The following is a 20,028-nucleotide window of genomic DNA, read 5'->3' as shown; positions in this document are numbered from 1 at the left end:
AATGAAAGATATTGCTTGGTAAAAACACCTGCTGGCTCTGCAGCTGTGCACCTCTGTGTGCATGTCAGACCTACCGTGTGTGTGTGTGTGGGAGTGCGCGCGCGCACGCGGGTGTGTTCACAGCATGTGTGTGCATATATGAAAAAGGCCATTTGTCACAATGTAAAGTGCAGAATTTCACCATCAGTTATGTTGCATCACATGGTACTCAATTACAATCTGACAAAAGATCTAAAGTTTCCCTTTTATATCAGATTTGCAACCATTTTCTTTTTCTTTTCCATCTTTTTCTTCACTGGTCCTCTTTTTGTTGTCTTTTATTGTCCTTCCCTCCTCTTTCCTTCTTCTGTGCTCTTATATCCGCCCTAAAATGACGTCACGACTCACCTGTGGGTGGGTGTAGGATCTGGGATTAGCTGTAGCCACAGTTAATAGCCAAACATTGGAAACTCACGGCAACACAATGCTAACAAGAGATAAGTTTTACAAAAAAAAGGAGACGACGCGAGTGAGCCGAGTTGCGTTGTTCGGTTGAGGCATCCGACTTCAGGTTGGCAAAGTTTGGTGTTTCTTGGAAGTCACCTGGTAATCTGTGGGCGGTCGAAATCCGTCTTTCTTTCTCTGTTTGAAGCGCTAGCAGAAGTTTTCTCTGTGAGACTTCCGCGGTTTGCTCGCCGAACAAGTTATCTGGGATAAAAGGCAACCACAAGCGTTTCCTCTTATGCGGTAAGTGAACGTTGTATAAGTCACCTTAAAAACGGTTAAATGTTGAATGGGTTTGCTCTGAACTGTTTTTCTGCCCATGTAGAACAAACATGCTCCAAGAGCGCGACGAAATGGGTCAAATTATTATCAGGCCAGCAATCAATGCACTCCGTTTTATTTACATTCTCAGAATTTCCGGGAGGTTGCTCTAACTGGCAGCTAGTGTTAACAACGTAACTCTTTAATTCAGGCTACTTTAATGTGTCATGGTGCGTTTAATGCTGCAAGCATGTGATGCAACACAAGAGGAGGTTTACACCTGGTTATTATTTCTAAACATGCTTCTCCCACACCAGGTCCCAGGTATTCTGAGCCATGCCTGGCCACAGCACAGGGGCTCCCCAGGCGTCCTGCCACCACAAACACCACAGCTCCAGAGCAGGAAAGTACAGACCTGCTCGGACTATATCCAAGGAGAGCGCGGCCAGCCAAGACTCCTACAAGGATCCTCGTGGGGAGCATTTACATGAGCACCACACTGACCACTTACGGTACTCGGAATGCAAGAATGGTCGCAGCAGAGGCCACCCACGTAATGGCACGGGTCGGGGCTCTGAGACTATAGGATTTATTCCTGGCTCCGCAGACAGTACGCCTACCAGCAGACATGCCTGTGGCTCCTGCGCCTCCGTGGGTTGGAGTGGCTGTAAGGCTCTAATCTGCTGTGTACTGACCTGTGGATTTTATGGCAGCCGAGAGCCCTGCCTGCCTGTTAATGAGAGCTCCACAGACCATCCTCCTAAAGCAGGCAGTGAGCCACACCCTCCTAATGGCATAGCTGTGACCAGCCCCACTTGTGGCATGCCTTTGGAGTCCAGCAAGTCTACCAAAGCCTCTAAGTTGACGAGTGACAGCTTCCGCTACCCAGATGTGCGCATCGCAGGTCAGACAGTAAGGTATACGGTTGCTGCCCCCAAACGAACCCGTACACCCGGCAAGGGGGAAAGCCAGCGGCCTGTCAGCAACACCAGCCTGTTATCCCGTGAGGACTATGACTTAGATGACCTGGGTGACACAGGCACAGACATTGACTCTCTTATCACCAAGAAGCTGCTGGAGCTTTACGCCCTGCACCAGATTGACCAGCTGGCCAAGTGCACCTCTGACTCCTCTTTCTCCCGCAAGACCAACGAGATCAGCGAGCTCATCTACAGCATTGCTCAGGACTACAACCTGGAGGAGCAGGAGGCAGAGTGCAAGCTGGTGCACGGAGTCATCCGCATCAGCACGCGAAAGGGCAAGAGAAATAAGAGCCATCAGTCTACAGGACAGCGTACTAATGGGAGGAGTGACGGGACTCTCCCTGACAGTGGCCACGAGACCATGACCAACACTTTGAGCAGTGACTGTAAGAATGTCATGCGACAATTATGTTAACGTTTACTGCTGTATAGATAATAATAATAATAATAATAATAATAATAATAATAATAATAATAATAATAATAATAAGATACCACATGACAACTTTTTTAACCACCATCTGGCTGCAGCATACCAAATATACCAATCATCTGACCTGTTTTCCCTGAATGACTCAGTGTCTGTTGGCACGCTTTTTTTGTTTGGCTCAAAGTTTTTAAGCCCTAATACACCAGGCAATGACGTCACAATAATTGGTTAATCTGAGACAAGTTGATACAGGTACATGCTGTCTCGTTAAACATATTGAACAATAGCCGAGATGACCGGATTAGTTCTATAATGAGAGTGCGTTAATGTCTGTCTGTTGAAGCTCCTTGTCTACCTTGCGCTCATTTTGTCTTTTTGTCCACCTCCACAGTTCCAGAGGTGAAAGTGTCGGAGCAAACGCCGTCTGATGAGCTGGCGAGGAAAATGAGACCTTACAGCGGGAGAAGTGAGTACATTGTGGGATACATTTACAGTATGTCTTGTTTTGGGTTGATGTAAATGCACGTGAGAGGAATTAAGAGTTGCATTAGATAGAGGACTAGAATCAGTCAGCACCAGAGTGTACAAGCGTGTGAGTAGTGGTTAGAAATATTGCACATTTTATTAATAATTGTACACATTGTGCTGATGGAGATACCGTCTTCATTTGTTCTGGTCATTGAGGTATAATTACTACCCCGGTGAATCAGTGTGTGGGACTCAGGTCTTTCCAGTCCATTGTACCTGCTGCAGCTGCAGGCATTTTCTCACATCCTCTCTACCTCTTTAACCAGTGAAAGCCCCACATTCCTGCCCTTTTCTTTGCATATTACAATCCCTCGCTCATTAGCTACCTCCTCCCCCTCTTCTGCCACCTTACACCCATTTATCAATCTGCCTCATTCTCCTCTCCAGCTCAGCGGTCATTCTACACCACCTGCCAGAGCAGCAGATCGAGTACCATTAAATATATGCCACATAATGTCCCATGGTTTATTAGGTAATTTTAGCGAACAACTTGGGTTACATATGGATTATTGAGCAGCAGCCTCTTTTCTGATGTTGTTCTGCAGAAAGCCAGTTAAAAGGATGGGGTGTCCTGTTGCATGTCTTTGAATGAGGGAACACCACATTGTGTGTCCACAACTTTCACTATGTGGCCTGTGAATGTGTCAGTGTCCCGGTTAAACTTTTGTGTCTCATTGGGTCAAATTTAATGGAACTATATGAACCTATAATGTATATTTTAAGATGTACATCAGTCTTAAAAAGTTTTCCCTTTAGACAACAGTGTGTGTCAAAGATGAAAAGAAATGTATTGTCCTCACCTTATAACCGCAGAGAATAAGACCGATAGCTGCACTAGCATCAAAAGAAGTATTCTAAATTCTGGAAACAATGTGATTTGTACTGAAAGGTTAAAGATTTCTTACTTATTTGTAGAAAATAAAATCTACTTAACAAAACCCAGTAAACTAGATACAAAGCAAGGAATCTGAATTATTCTGTCAAATGTTGAGCTTTTAGTGTTTGTGTTGCAGTTGTCCTGTTTAACCCCGTTTCCTCAGGCTGTCTGCCCCCGCCAACACATTCCTGTTTTACCTGTATGAGGTGTCATGCAAAAGCTCAATGTTTCTCAACTAGCATACCACAGGCTAGGGCAAATCAAGAGGGCTTGTTCTATATCAAATCTAGCCTTCAGATTAAAAGTAAACTCAGACATTTTTAGGATATCTTCCACTTACTTTTGTGCATGAAAAATGGCTCAGTTTAAGTTAACATTTTAATGCGTCTGTGTGATTTATAGTTTCTCAGATTAAACATGTAACTTGCACTATTTTCCATAAGAGGGAGACAAAGTACATAGTGTCATGCTTAGCATGTGTGGGCAAAAACATTAAGGGGGGGATTACTTTCCTAACCATATTCCTCAGTTTCTCTATCTTTGTGTAAAGTGGTAAATTTTTCACATGATTATGAAGCAATATGAAACACTGACAGTTAACTTAGGTTTCAACGCAATCTGGTAAAACAAGAAGAACAGTGTGTGCATGAATCAGATGTGGTTTCTTAGAAAGAGTTGTGTGTCCACTGAATGTTTCAGTGTCCCGATTAAACTTTTGTCTCTCACATTTACATTACATAGCTGACGCTTTTAGCCAAAGCGACTTACAATTGCTATATATGTCAGAGGCTGCACACCTCTGGAGCAACTATGGGTTAAGTGTCTTGCTCAGGGACTTATTGGTTGATGTATAGTAGTGGGAATTGAACCCAGATCTCCCACACCAAATGCATGTATCCTATCCACTGTGCCATCACCACCCCACATTTGTGCATGTAATGTGTTTTCAGTGCATTAAATAAAGTTCCTTCTCTCACAGCTTACTCCTCCAGCACCACCACACCCTACACGCCCTACCATGACACCGAAACGGACTCTTCAGGCGCTCCTCTTCTTCTCTGAAGGGAGACACAGACACACAAGTACCTGAACTGACAAGTGATGTAGCCAATGGACAATGTTACCCTCCTGCTGTCATTTTTGCTGTTGTTGCTGTTACTGAGTGGAGCACCTTTTACCCTGGGGTAGTGGAATTTCTGCTCTTAAGTGGTCTCGCTAATATTTGCTATTGGAGTGTCATTTATATTCATGGACCTTTTTTTTTTTTTTTTTTTTTTTTTTTTCTCTCTCTCTCCAGCAAATGACCGATAGCGGAAACAATTCTTTTTTTTACACAGGGAAAACCAATGCCATTTTTTATGTATTTGTATGCAGTGTTTCAAGTTGTTTTCAGAAAATAAAACATGACTATACTCCATACAATCTTAGCAGTCAGGCCAGAGGATAGAGACTAATGGTAGAACGTAACCGTCCAGATTCTTGTGTGATTGTTTATGCAAGCCATTGTGTGTGTACCGTATGTATGCATGGGCTTATTAACTCCTGCCAGTTAGATTCCTCTAAAGCATGTTTTTACCTGAAAGCTGCATTGTTAAGCCATATTTTGATGTACATATTTTTATGTCAATGTTACTGTGGTTCTTTTTAACCATGTTTGGCATCTGGCCACAGTTTTTTTTTATTCACAGATAAGTCTTATTTTTAACTAAATAAAAAATCTCCATGCTTGTTTATGCCTTTTCATGTGCATGCAAGAAAATATGTTTATGGTGTTTAAGTAATCTATTTCTCATTTTACCTTGCAGAAAATGGGTAATAATGCATGATGCTGGCAGAGCTTTGTGCCAACCATTTTGTTCTCTCCAGACAAGCCAATATAATCTATTCATGCAGCTCCATGTGTTTTGCAATTATTTTCTCTGATATATCAACAAGTCTGTCCTTTACAAGGTTTTCTAATGCTGTGTTTTTAGCCTGCTTTCTTCTTTATCTCTTTGGATTATTGTTGTCAAGCTCATCTCCCTGAGGTCACTGTGTTGTACCAGGCAGACTTTTTCCACCTTCAGCAAAAGAAAGAACTTGTTTGGCTGGTTCTGACAAAAAGGAAATAGAATCCTGGGCTTTGTCTTTGTCATGTATTGCAAAGGGAAGAAGCAGTGCACAAAATCAGTCTTATCCTGAACATTGGGTCAAATTAATGGAACTATATAAACTTATAATGTATATTTTAATTTGCCCTTTAGACAACAGTTCTGTTGTTGCAGCTGCCAACTATGAAATCTGTAATTATACGCTTATAATGTGCATCAAAGATGAAAAACAAATGTGAGCGCTTCACAAATGTATTGTCATCACCTTATAACAGCACAGAATAAGACCGATAGCTGCACTAGCATCAAAAGAAGTATTCTAAATTCTGGAAACAATGTGATTTGTACTGAAAACAATTTCTTACTTATTTGTAGAAAATAAAATCTACTCAACAAAGCCCAGTAAACTACATACAAAGCAAGGAATCTGAATTATTCTGTCAAATGTTGAGCTTTTAGTGTTTGTGTTGCAGTTGTCTGCCTGTTTTACCTGTATGAGGTGTCATGCAAAAGCTCAATGTTTCACAACTAGCATACACAGGCTAGGTCAAATCAAGAGGGCTTGTTCTATATCAAATCTAGCCTTCAGATTAAAAGTAAACTCAGACTTTTTTTTAGGATACTTGATTTCTTCCACTTTTGTGCATGAAAAATGGCTCAGTTTAAGTTAACATTTTAATGTGTCTGTGTGATTTATAGTTTCTCAGATTAAACATGTAACTTGCACTATTTTCCATAAGAGGGAGACAAAGTACATAGTTTCATGCTTAGCATGTGTGGGCATAATAAAAACATTAAGGGGGTGGGGGGGGGTTACTTTCCTAACCATATTCCTCAGTTTCTCTATCTTTGTGTAAAGTGGTACATTTTTCACATGATTATGAAGCAATATGAAACACTGACAGTTAACTTAGGTTTCAACGCAATCTGGTAAAACAAGAAGAACACAGTGTGCATGAATCAGATGTGGTTTCTTAAAAAGAGTTGTGTGCAATACTACGATGACTCGACAGACTGGTTGGTTACTGGGTTAAAACCCAGCATTTGCGGGTGCCTGGATAGCTCAGTTGGTAGAGCGGGCGCCCATGTCTGGAGGTTTACTTAAATGCTGTAGGCCCGGGTTTGACTCTGACCTGCTGCCCTTTGCTGTGTGTCATTCCCCCTCTCTCTCCCCTTTCTTGTCTTTAGCTGTCTTGTCAAATGAAGGCCTAAAAATGCCCAAAAAATAATCTTAAAAAAAACAGTGTTTGCCTTAAATTTTGAAGTTGCCTCAAAATTAGAGGAAGAAACTCACACTGTATTACAATATATTTTCAGTTTATGTATGCATTATTGAAGCTACACCACATATTCAGCTATTGAAAGAACTTTTGAAACCTATAATCACCAATATTTTTTGTGTTTTGAGATACCTCTTGATTCAGATTGTACACATTTCCAGAGAATTCACTCTGACACATTTGCTATCTTTGGAAACCCTGGCATCTTGACAAGAATTTAAAATAATGGGGCTTGAGCAATACTGGGCTGCACAACGTGTTAGTAATAATGGACCTGTCTGGGGCGACCTCTAGCTCACCCAGGTACAGTAGAGCACCCCTTTGCTGCCTATCATCCCCTCTCTCTCCTCACATTCCTGTCATCTATAGAGGCAATAAAACCCCTAAAAAATAAGCTTAAAAAAAAAGATGGACCTGTCAAATGTAGGAATGAGTGTCTGTCAGGTAATACCTGGTACATTAAAATTGTGGCTTACTGTAAGATTGAGACAGAACTTTACTATTACGTTCATGTACAAAAATATATTTATTTGAAATGTTCTGTCTTATTTGCAGCATTGAAGCAAACAGAAAAAGATCTCCAACATAAGCTACAACTGTGTGTACAGGCTGTCTTTATGTGGAAATTCAAATCTTTCCACTTCAGCAGATAAAAGATTTTCAGACCAGCCTAAAGCTGCCTGAGCTTCAGTGTAAATATAAGTAACTCATAGTCTCATGTTCACCAATTCACATTTTTTTTGTCGGCTATCGCAAGAGCAGTCCGCTGTCAGGAATTCCCTCATCTCATGAGGACACATTGCTTGGGTTGGCCAACAAAAAGGTCTGCATCACCACCATTGAAAACATTGGATTCAACTTTCTCCAGGACAGTTACATGAAGTCCTCCTAGCCTGTACTATCTGCAGAAGAGCATGTCAACCAACAGCTCCAGCAGATCTGCCTGGCCTATCACGGGCCGGAAGAAGAGTTCAGTGATGAGGCTAGGTGTGATGCTCTGCAGCATGGAGGCTGTGAGGAGGATTCGAGCAAAGCGCTCCTGGTGCCCTGGGTGAAGGAGCTGGACCACCTCGCTGAGGGCATGCTGAGCCTCCTGTTGCAAGCCTTCAACAAACAGAGCTGCCTTTAAATCTGGGACATCTGTTGAATGTAAAGACAAGAAATTAGATACTTTATGATGCTGTTTTTGCAGTGTTCTTTCAGCAGTGATTGAAAATGTACTCCTGAGAGTTAAGTGTTTTTATTTATTTATTTATAACAGACAACTCAGATAAGTCCATACCTGGATTAAATAGTGTGGTCCCTTTGAGATATGCATATTCCTTTGGACTCAAATCCAAACTCCAAAACTTTTTGAGGCAGGACTTGAGTTTGCTGGCACCGGCCATGGTGGGCTGCTCCCTCTCCATCTCAGGGCTCTGCTGACGATTTAGGAGAATCTTTTTCAGCATGCTGTCCGCAGGTGTGTCCATCACCTCAAAGTCCACATGCTCCTGGGCCAGACCCAAGATGAAGAGCGGTGCCCAGCAGCTTTTGAGAAGTGCGAACTGGTCATTTGGTGGCATCTGGTTAAACGCAGGTAAGTTCTTCATGAAATGGACAGTTTTAACCAGAACTGCTGACGCTTCTTTGCAGATCTCAGATGGCCTTTTCAAGCATACTGTCCGTCGCAGCTCACAGGTGCATCCATGAGTTACGGAATTGTAGTTGAAGCAGTTTTGGCTTGGTTTGCTGTTATCCATTTGGCTCAGGATGTTGTAGAGGATAGGATTCGAAAGCCTGTCGCTGTTAGCTGCACAATGACACCCGTTATCCATTTTTAAAGGTTGTAGAGATCTATGTAGTTAAATGTAAGAGACCTCTCACAGTATGGGCTCTGCAAGAGCTTGCGAATACTGCTGCTGCTTCCTCCAGTGTCCCCGTATTTATGAGGCCAACCCACCCATCTAAGTGGACCTTGATTTGTCAATACACTCTCTGTGAAAAACAACCATGAGCTCTGCCAGGTGACTGATGGAATAACCCTGGGAAACCGATAAGCTTTTCTCAATGAAAAGGAGCTGGAGGAGTAACGCCTTGATATCAAGAGGGTTGGGCCTTATCTTGTAGCTGGTGTCATTAACCCAGGCAGTACCAAGCTACCAAGGACTGCTGAGGTTATCAGCCCCACACCGTGTCCCTACACCTGGAGAACTACAAAAGAATGAAAGTAGATCAGGGTCATTGACCTATAAATTAAGTCCATGAGGTGTAGCAACTACATTTATCTCATTGTAATCCTGGAACAGGAATGGAATTTTTGAAACCTAATTTGGTGGTATAAAACTGCCCAACCAATGATTTTAGAAATGCTACTGATACTAACCTAATTGAAGATTTTACCTGATTTACAATAAAAAATAATGCATCAAGGTTATTACACTTTATCCTGAAGGGGACATGAGTGTGTGTCCCAAATTTAATGGCAGTTCACCCAATAGTATTTGAGACATTTCACAAAAAAACACAACCTCATTGTGGTACTAAAATAAATGTCAGTGGATCCCCAAAATGAGTAGGATTTATCCTCTGGGGAACATGAGTACAAAATCTCATGGAATCCATCCAATAGTTGTTGGGATATTTCCGATTGGACCAAAGTGGTAGAAACAAGTATGTACAGTATGCACTATAAAAACTAAAGTAAAAATGGAGTGGCTGGCTGGCTGATAAACAGATTGACATTACTGAAGATTGTCCGTTTAGTTATAAAAACCCAGTGCTTTGTCAGGTCCTCAGTTGCGTTTATGTTATATTTCTCACAGTGAGACAGATAGAGCTGTTTTTATTCTGAAACAATAAAAGTTGGCCAAGAAAATTTAAGGAAGTCCAGTTTATGGCATCTGTAACAGGCGGTACAATGTTCCACTTGGCATTGTGTTTACCCTAATTTTCCCCGTGCCTGGCACAGAGGCTGGAGACTGATAAGCTAATTGCTTTATTGTTGTCACAAATAAATAAACTTCTCATTTTCAATGACAGGCTCCTATGGATAATTAACCAAGTAACAATTATTATTATAATAATAATTATTATATCGTGAGCAAGGTGACATACACTAGGCTACTGGGCAAAAGTTTTAGAACACCCCAATTTTTCTAGGTTTTTTTATTGAAATTTTAGCAGTTCAAGTCCAACTAGAAAATGCATTTTCTGCAGAAAATGCGTGGGAATGCTTTATAGCTGAATTGCTAAAGCTAAACTGGATGAATAGCTTAAATACGTAAAAAGAAGATGAAGTAGTGAAAATAGTTGAATAGGTAGGAATGGTTTTAATTAACTTGAATTTCATATCATAGTACCACTAATGTACAAAAGATGTGGAATAATTCAAGTTTTTTTTGAAAAGCTTATGCTAAAGCTAAACTGGATTGCTGGTTAAAATGTGTAAGAAAAAGGTGAAGTTGTCAGACAGACGGACAGAGAAAGAGGACAGAGAACAGAGAACAGAACAGAAAGAGGACAGAGACAGAGGACAGAGAAAGAAGACAGACAACAGAGAAAGAGGACAGAGGACAGAGGAAAGAGGACGGAACAGAACAGAGGACAGAGAACAGAGAACAGAGAACAGAGAACAGAGAACAGAGAACAGAGAACAGAGAAAGAGGACAGAGAACAGAACAGAGGACAGAGAACAGAACAGAGGACAGAGAACAGAGAACACAGAACAGAGGACAGAGAACATAGAACAGGGGACAGAACAGAGGACAGAAAACAGAAAACAGAAAACAGAAAACAGAAAACAGAAAACAGAGAACAGAGGACAAAAGACAAAGGACAGAGGACAGAGAACAGAACAGAGAAGGCAGACAGACAGAACAGAGGACAGAGAACAGAGGACAGAGAACATAGAACAGGGGACAGAACAGAGGACAGAGAACAGAGGACAGAGGACAGAGGACAAAGGACAGAGGACAGAGAACAGAGAACAGAGAACAGAACAGAGAAGACAGACAGACAGAACAGAGGACAGAGGACAGAGGACAGAGGACAGAGGACAGAGGACAGAGGACAGAGAAAATAGAACAGAGGACAAAGGACAAAGGACAAAGGACAAAGGACAAAGGACAAAGGACAGAGAAGGCAGACAGACAGAACAGAGGACAGAGGACAGAAGACAGAGGACATAGAACAGAGGACAGAGGACAGAACAGAGGACAGAGAACAGAGGACAGAGAACATAGAACAGGGGACAGAACAGATGACAGAAAACAGAGAACAGAGGACAAAGGACAAAGGACAGAAGACAGAGGACAGAGGACAGAGGACAGAGGACAGAACAGAGAAGACAGACAGACAGACAGACAGACAGACAGACAGACAGGATAGAGGACAGAGGACAGAGGACAGAGGACAGAGGACAGGACAGAGGACAGAGAAAGAGAACAGAGAACAGAGAACAGAGAACAGAGAACAGAGAACAGAGAACAGAGAAAGAGGACAGAGGACAGAGGACAGAGAACAGAGAACAGAACAGAGGACAGAGGACAGAGAAAGATGACAGAGAACAGAGAACAGGACAGAGGACAGAGGACAGAGGACAGAGAACAGAACAGAGGACAGAGAACAGAACAGAGGACAGAGAACAGAGAACAGGGGACAGAACAGAGGACAGAAAACAGAACAGAGAACAGAACAGAGAACAGAAAACAGAGGACAAAGGACAAAGGACAAAGGACAGAGAACAGAACAGAGAAGGCAGACAGACAGAACAGAGGACAGAGGACAGAGGACAGAGGACAGAGGACATAGAACAGAGGACAGAGAACAGAACAGAGGACAGAACAGAGGACAGAAAACTGAGAACAGAGGACAAAGGACAAAGGACAAAGGACAAAGGACAGAGGACAGAGGACAGAGAACAGAACAGAGAAGGCAGACAGAAAACAGAACAGAGGACAGAGGACAGAGGACAGAGGACAGAGAACAGAGGACAGAGAACATAGAACAGGGGACAGAACAGAGGACAGAAAACAGAGAACAGAGGACAGAGAACATAGAACAGGGGACAGAACAGAGGACAGAGAACAGAGGACAGAGAACAGAACAGAGAACAGAACAGAGAAGACAGACAGACAGACAGACAGACAGACAGACAGACAGACAGACAGAACAGAGGACAGAGGACAGAGGACATTTATGGGAACTTATGCAACAGAGTTGGGAAGAACTTTCTGAAGAATATTTGATTTCCATTGTAGAAACAATGCCATGAGTCTGTTCAGCTGTTATATCTGCCAAAGGGGGCTACTTTGATGATTCAAAAATTTAGAATACATTTTGGTTTATAAATTGATTCCATGATTTATTTTTTAACTTAAACTGTTCATTTGTTCTATTCTTTCATTTCACAGTACAATAAGACATTGAACTGCATGAATTTCAATAAAAACCTGGAAAAATTGGCATGTTCTAAAACTTTTGACCAGTAGTGTATATGTGATGTCATATGTATATATTATGCTCTTTACTTCTGTGGGGACACCTGCTGCACAAGCCAAGAAGCCTGAAACCATCATCATGGAAGTTCTAGAGGAAGATCTGAACCACAGAGCACTGTGGTGCCAAGGTCAGTTCATACAGTGAATGACTGCAATATAAAGATTACAAGCCAGACACTACTGGCAGCACCAGTCACCGAGTGTTTGTTTTCCTTCATCAGTCTCTTTACTCATCCCTTCAAAGAATACTCCATAGGTTTCATAGCCTCATTTTCTTTCCTGGAGTGATCTCATTGTGATATACTACAGCAATTATTGATGTGAGGCGTGACACGTCTAAATCATAATGGGCCTCTCAGCTTCGAATACATGATGAAACACATTATGTTATCTTGGAGAATGTGATCCTTTCAGCAATATGACCTGTAATGCACTCAGAAAGCCCTCAGCCTGCTTCATGGACCAGCCTGACAGTTGTAAATGCTTGCGATAAGGCTTGTGTTTATAGAGGTTAGGAACAGGCAGAGACGGACACGGAGGACGGAGGACAGACGCTTATCTCCTCCAAGACAGTAAAAATAAAATGGCCTTCATATTCTTCTATAAGTGGAATAACTGCTGTATTCCGAGATCAAGCAAGTGAAACAGTCTGATGAAACATGATGTAAGGCCGGCTCCTAAAGAATGTCCAAGCCTTTTTTTTTAACTAAAATACAAAAATGTGTAAAGACACTTGACTGTAAGCATTAACAAGTTGAGACTATAATAACAAATAATAGGACAGCTATTTTGAAAGAGAATTGTGTCAACATATCCACCAAATACAGTTTGATTTTCTGGTAAGGTCTTGCCCTTAATTTTAACTTTTGCTTTTCCTCTGGCTTTAGTTTTCCCAGGTCATTGAACTCAGTGCGTGATGAACACCATGTCTGGACCATGACAACTGACCTTGACCTACTGCTAATACAGCAGAGGTTCATCTGCCAAGGTCATTAACCCAAAGGTGATGGTTATTCTTACACTGTGGGGGTCATTTCAATCCTCGGGAAAAATTATTTATCCTGGAATTTGAAATTGAGTGAATTCACTTCACATGTAAACATGTAAGCTAGTTCTTTCTTTTCTCTTCCCTCTCACAATGAAAATAATATAAACTTAGCACAAAAAGTAAGGAAATTTGTGTTTGGTAGATTATTTCTTTATATATGTCAATGGTCGTTTGATCATTTAAACGAGTTTTGTGACAAGGTCGGTGAGGATGGGAAAAATCGTACATTTCTGGCTTTCAAAAAGAAAATCCACACTTCAGTCACATCCACAGCAAACCTGAAACGGCACATTGAACTGATTGGATATGAAGCTGAAATCTGACGCATAGTTTCAGTGTTAAAACTGATAAAATAATTGCTGTCTGTAGTTCTCTATGGGCTATGGCAATAATTTTGAAAAATAATAGCTCGCAGCAACATATGGAAAAAAAGAACTATGAACCAGTTCATTTTTGGAACTGTGAACTTAGTTAAAAATTTTGAAGTAGCCTATGAACTATGAACTGAACTAGTTGATTTTAAAATTTGTGAACTGAACTTTGAACTAGTTCATGTAGAAAGTGAACTTTCCCAACACTGCCCACAGCAGTGTGTGACCAGGCTGGTGACCAGCATGAGGAGGAGGTGCCAGGCTGTTGTGGCTGTGTATGGGCTGTTGTGGCTGTGTATGGTTCTTCCGCACGCTACTGAGGCTTCTGTTTGTGAAATTAATAAATTGTTAAATTGCCAATATGTCTTGTTCCTTCAAACTCCAATCATCCAATCCACCAAACACCAAACGAGTCAGTGGCAGAATAAGCTGTTTGGCATTGGCAGAGAAGATTTGGCAAATTTTTCATGGGCGCAACCCACATACTCAGCGCTGCTGTTCATCCCACAAATGCATGTTCCTTACAAATGGGGCACCATTTGAAAGGGAACTAAACTGGCTTTCCAATGGTATAAGATTTATCATATATATACACCATATCTTTATCTTTATTTTATAAAAGTCCCAAAGGCCAAAAACTCTAGTGCAATAACCTGATTGGTGTCTTTTGTGACAAGGTGTCTTATTACTGGTATATCTACTTTTCAGGCTCTTATTATTCATTTTTATTTTATTTTCTAGCACAAAAGATATTTGGTGCATCTGTTTGTGAGACTCTGAGTGCCTATACACATCAGGGTGCTTGCATGCGTAAGAAAGTTTTATTCTTTCAGTGTAATATTATAAACCTAAAAGCAAATCGAATTTCTGACTCATCTCTAAACATGTCTGTGATCATCTGTAATTTCCAAACATATATGATGAGGATTAGCATTTCACAAGCCAGGATGGTCATGACTAATGCACAATAAGAGACAGACAGAACAGAGGACAGAGGTAATTCTGTGTGAAGTGATGTCAGAGTCCAGACACCCAGGTCTAGTTTTACTGCCTGCTACTATCAAAACACAATGATAAAAGCTGAGGTGAAGGCCAGAGCTAGAGTTAGCCTCTGGGTTAATGAACTCTGACTGAATGCCTTTCTTGGTTTACTCAAGGGTGAAACTTTGGTTTGAGAAGTGGGGGACACACAAAGAGGGGGTCTGGGGGTCCTCTTCCAGAAAAATGTTTTGGATTTGAATCCCATTTCCTGCATTTCTACATACATTTATAGGAACTATGGTGATACAGAATCTAGGAAATAATTAAGTTGACCAAAATGAAATTCTGGCAGAAAGAATAGTACCTAACTATGTATAAGACAAAGATGTCTTACTTTCTTTATTGCTTAAAGTAGTGGCCAATTACCAAGACTTATAAATAAAATAATATCAACATTTGAAATTTTAAAGTGTGGGGTGGGGGGAGACACAAACAGGATTTTGAAAAGTGGGGGGGACATGTCCCTCGTGTCCCCAGTGTAAATTACGCCCTAGGATTTACTCTCTGAAAGAGTTTAAAAAGAATGTAATGTAAAAGACTTTAATATTTTTTTTAAAAGACAACATTTTGTTGATTGCCCTATTCAGTAAGGTTAAACAGTTTCATTCTTATTGTTGCATTTTTGCATAAATCAAAAACAGATATGTCAAGTTAAAAATGGAGCCACAATGCTGTCTTTTAACCTTCATTTAAGTCACATGGCTTCATTCCGCCTTTTACCATTTTAATGTTATCAAGGATGCAGAAGTGATAACTATCAATGTTATGCTCCGTGCGCTAGTTATTATTTTATGTTAATTGTTTTGTAAATCCCCCTAGCTGTCTGAGAAGAGGGATCTCTCTTAAAATGCCTGTACTGAGCGTATTTATTTTTTAGCTTGGGTTGGCTCTGACACCACTGACTGTAAAGTTGTAAAGCCTACTGAGGCATGCCAAAGAGTATAGAGTACTTCTTTATTTTATTATTATTTTTTTTTATTTGCAAAACTTTACAAACATGTTATACAATATTTGAACAATTCGGCATCATATACATAAATAATCATTTCCATCCAGGGAACAAAACAACCTTATTGATAAAGTAAAAGATAAATAGCAATACAATTTAAAAAAAAAAAAAAAAAAAAAAAAATATATATATATATATATATATATATATATATATATAAAATGGTAAAATGGTCACTTAATACATAATGGAGAAACTACATAGAAAACAATATAAAGGCAATATGAAAAGGAATGAAGGCTATACAATCACATTTCCTTGAAAAAATCTTGCAGTAGATCAGCTATATAAATAGTTTTATTACTAGTACTTCTTTTGGGTATGCGTTTTATAACGTCTCAGGAAGCGGAACTGACGTAATTTCTGAAAGTCCTTCCGATGACGTTTTCTGTCCAGGAAAAAAAACACAATCATGGCGGACGCTGAAGCCGTAGCTTCGGTTTATTTGGTAATTAGTAACATTCCTGTTGTCTTTCACTCCGCTGACCTGAGAAATTATTTCAGTCAGTTCATAGAAAGTGGCGGGTTTCAGTGTTTTCACTACCGACATCGACCGGAGGTTCTTAGGGGGTCCGAAGTGTCCGAAAACACCGTGTGTGGTGACGGTGAGGAGGGTAGCTCCAAATCTTCGGAGACCGACCAAGGGACAGAAAAAAGCTCCGCGAAGAAGCAGCAAACGCTGAAGTCGTGCTGTTGTATCGCCTCACTTCATGCTAAAGATGCCGACAGATTCGTCAGGATGTATGCGGGGAATCACTGGATTGACTCGAAGGGGAACTGGCTGTCTAGACGTTGTGTTATTAAAAGAGTAAAGGTTTCACAAGACAAAGGTTGGTGAAACATTATATATGTGCTTCTCAAAATGTAGGCCTACTTGCTTTTAATTGAACTGTCAGTCGACCTAACGGGGATAGGAGGACGAAGAGGTCACTCCTGGTTTGGGCACTCCACCGATTTCATAATCGCGTCATATTAGGGTCCAAAGTTAACTTTTTTGTCCACCAGTCAAATGGATAGTGATCGTTCAAATTTGACCAGCCACTCAATATATTACCATTGTTTTTTGGCTGGTGAGTGAAGCAAATCTACCAGCCACTTACATATTTAACAGCGTGTGGCAAGTAGATGCTGCTAATTTTGGACCCTGCCTCATATTTTTCCTTGAAAACTTAAAGTGGCTTGAATTAATGATTACATTAATTATTAGGGTTGCAGTTGTGCAATTTTCAATCAGGACACAAACTGATTCATAGACAAATTTCTAGGGCTGTCCTTGATTGATTTAATCGACAGATCTGTTAATCTGAGTTTCTCCGCAAAGAGTCATGCAAAAGCACCACTTTAATTCTTGTGTTTACCAGAGATGTGCTTGTACGTTTCTAGGAAAGAAGTCATTCAGCATGAAAAAAGCATAAAACCTGACTAATCAACTAAAGAAATCTAAGTTGACTAAGACCAAAACGACCGATTAGTCGACTAATCAACTAAGAGGGAGCAACCCTACTAATTTCTAAGGCACAACTTTTGTCTAAATGAAAATGTCTCAGTTAGATAAAGAGTGTAGGAATGATGTCATCTATATCATGGCCTCTTCATGTAGCCCTAGGTGTTACTGCTGCTTATTACTGGAAATGTGTTTTCTTTGTATGTTGTTTAATTGGGACCTTAGGTTTTATTGCAGTTTGTACATCTAATTGCTATTTTTTTTATTATTCTTTCAGATGATGGGTCATTCCCCTATAAATCAAAGTACGAGCAACGGCACCGGGTGTCCTTAACAGAATGTTTCACAGAGGCTGACCTCAAAAGTTTATCCGAGCTGAATCCACCAGCTCTGATGCAGAATGGGAATGTGGGCACACCGGTGAAAGTGTTCCTACAGCTCATCCAATCCTGCCGACTGCCTCCGCGCCTCATCCGGAAGTTGGGCCTCACTTTCCCCAAGACCAGCTCGAATCGCCGTTACGGCAATGTACCTTTCCAGTATAAGGACAGTTGGACACTTCCAGCCACAGAGGAGACTATATTAACAGCTGCTGGACATGAAATATCAGGACCGGGAACTTTGGCTGCTCCACTTTGGCGGCTAGCTGATCACACAGAAACAACAGAGACTGATGAGCCACAGAAAGAAGAGGAGGAGGATGCACAGTCAAATGCAGATGATGTGGGTTTAAACGCATTCATATTCATTAGTATGTCAAATTATAAATGCACTTGCATCTGTAGGCTGTGATATAGGGCTGGCTGAATTGCCATCATCATCATCCCTTCACTGTGGTTTGACAATTATTCCTCCTGTTGGTTGTAGGATGATGACTACTGTGAGGAGTGGGAGCGCCATGAGGCTTTGCATGATGATGTAACGAGCCAGGAACGAAGCAAAGAGAGGCTGTTCGAAGAGGAGATTGAGTTGAAGTGGGAGAAGGGCGGCTCAGGCCTGGTGTTCTACACTGACGCCCAGTACTGGCACAAGGAAGAAGGAGGTATGCAACAAAAACATTAATTATACAGTTTTCAACACTTAACAGAAGAAGCTCTTCTGAAGTATTTAATCTTCTTTTTTTTACGTGAAAAATCACATATCACCATTAGAGCTGAAACTAACGATTATTTTCATTGTCGATTAATTAGTCGATTCTTTACTCGATTAATGGATTAGTTGTTTGGTTTATAAAATGTCCAAAATTGGTGACAAATGTCGATCAGTGTTTGCCAAAGCCCAAGATGACGTCCTCAAACGTCTTGTTTTGTCCACAGCTCAAACATATTCAGTTTACTGTCACAGAGGAGTGAAGAATCCAGAAAATATTCACATTTAAGAAGCTGTAATCAGAGAATGTTCTAAAGTTGACAGCTAATCGATTTAATTGATAAATCTTTGGAACTCTAATCATCATATCTAATTGATGATAGCCACATTAGCCAGCATGGTTATGGGAACTGAAATGATCATTTCTAGCTGGTGTTACTTGGAATCTGACAACGTGCTGTAATTGTTGTGTATTATTAAATTAAACAGCTAAATTCCACTCTGCAATTACAATTATAGGCATTAAAAGACAAATGTTGATTAGAATTAGTTTTGATCTAAATTGATTCAAAGCACATTTATATGCTTTTTTTATCACTACTATTACTTTAAATTAAGTGTATTTGCTTGATGAAATATCAATTGCATTTATGTCTCCTGTCTTTTTTTTTTAGATTTTGATGAACAAACGGCAGACGACTGGGATGTTGACATGAGCGTTTACTACGATAAAGGTATCTCAAGTTTGTTTTACATCCTTGATTGACGAAAGGGAACCAAACTGTGAACTATCTCTGCAAGATCAGTTTTTTTTTTTTTAACCCAACTTTTCCTCTCATAGATGGAGGTGACATGGATGCCCGTGACTATGTCCGAATGCGATATGAAAAAAGGCTGAGGGTGGGTCTTGAAGATAGATCTGGACACGGTCAGTCTATTGGCAGCTTTGAGAGGTTCACAAAGGTAAGGAGGTGGCCTATCATTTGACTCCTTCTTTTCTACCATAGCCTATATGAGCAATCTTCTAATGTTTTTTTCTTTTTAGGGTTTTGGTCGTCGTTTGATGGAAAAGCAGGGCTGGAAGGATGGTGAAGGGTTAGGACACAGTCAGATTGGGATTCCTGACGCCCTTGAGAGTGAGGGCCAACATCCCAATTGTAAAAGAGGCTTTGGGTACGTATGAACACGGAATCAACAAAATATATCTGCTTGCATGTTTTAGTATGCAAGTGAGTGGACACTGTTTTTAGTGCTCTCCTGATGCTAATGTATTTTGTTTCTGCAGGTATCATGGAGAGAAATTGCTCTTACATCCTGTAAAAAAGGCCAGGACAGATTTTCATATAACTACAGTGTATGATAAACCCAAAGACATCGATGGAGGTGACACCTTGCTGAGACGTCAACCAAACACTAGTATGAAGTACAGAGGCTGGCAGCCAGGTGGCAGCATTGGACCACGACGATGACTTCAAATTAAATGTTTCTTATTCATAGATTTTTTTTACTCACATATTTGTCCCACTGTGTTATTAAAACATTTTCAAACCATTCTTTCCACTTGTGCTGACTTGGTCTTTTTATATGATTATGTAATATCTTAAATTGCTGACT

At 40.6% G+C, this 20,028-nt stretch overlaps 3 protein-coding genes across 3 annotated transcripts; 2 read left to right on the top strand and 1 right to left on the bottom strand.

Moving 5' to 3' along the window:
- Window positions 1–370: 370 nt before the first annotated feature.
- On the top strand, window positions 371–4,829 carry kdf1a (keratinocyte differentiation factor 1a). The gene is made up of 4 exons (XM_028581234.1): window positions 371–726; window positions 1,062–2,113; window positions 2,549–2,623; window positions 4,542–4,829. The coding sequence occupies exons 2-4, from the start codon at window positions 1,081–1,083 to the stop codon at window positions 4,622–4,624; spliced, it is 1,191 nt and encodes a 396-aa protein (XP_028437035.1). The 5' UTR covers window positions 371–726; window positions 1,062–1,080; the 3' UTR covers window positions 4,625–4,829.
- A 2,833-nt stretch (window positions 4,830–7,662) lies between these two features.
- Window positions 7,663–8,832, bottom strand: nr0b2a (nuclear receptor subfamily 0, group B, member 2a). The gene is made up of 2 exons (XM_028581456.1): window positions 8,215–8,832; window positions 7,663–8,072 (listed from the first exon to the last, which is right to left on the bottom strand). Exons 1-2 carry the CDS (start codon window positions 8,747–8,749, stop codon window positions 7,831–7,833), a joined length of 777 nt encoding a protein of 258 aa, XP_028437257.1. The 5' UTR covers window positions 8,750–8,832; the 3' UTR covers window positions 7,663–7,830.
- Window positions 8,833–16,227: 7,395 nt separating this feature from the next.
- gpatch3 (G patch domain containing 3) lies at window positions 16,228–19,967 on the top strand. Its single transcript, XM_028580834.1, has 7 exons — window positions 16,228–16,711; window positions 17,603–18,048; window positions 18,193–18,367; window positions 19,089–19,148; window positions 19,256–19,377; window positions 19,460–19,587; window positions 19,700–19,967. Exons 1-7 carry the CDS (start codon window positions 16,294–16,296, stop codon window positions 19,881–19,883), a joined length of 1,533 nt encoding a protein of 510 aa, XP_028436635.1. The 5' UTR covers window positions 16,228–16,293; the 3' UTR covers window positions 19,884–19,967.
- Window positions 19,968–20,028: the final 61 nt, after the last annotated feature.

The sequence above is a fragment of the Perca flavescens genome, chromosome 6 (genome assembly GCF_004354835.1).
Source record: "Perca flavescens isolate YP-PL-M2 chromosome 6, PFLA_1.0, whole genome shotgun sequence".
In the NCBI taxonomy this organism is placed as follows: Eukaryota; Metazoa; Chordata; class Actinopteri; order Perciformes; family Percidae; genus Perca; species Perca flavescens.
The sequence above is the reverse complement of the archived record's forward strand: the minus strand, read 5'-3'. Positions and strand labels throughout refer to the sequence as shown.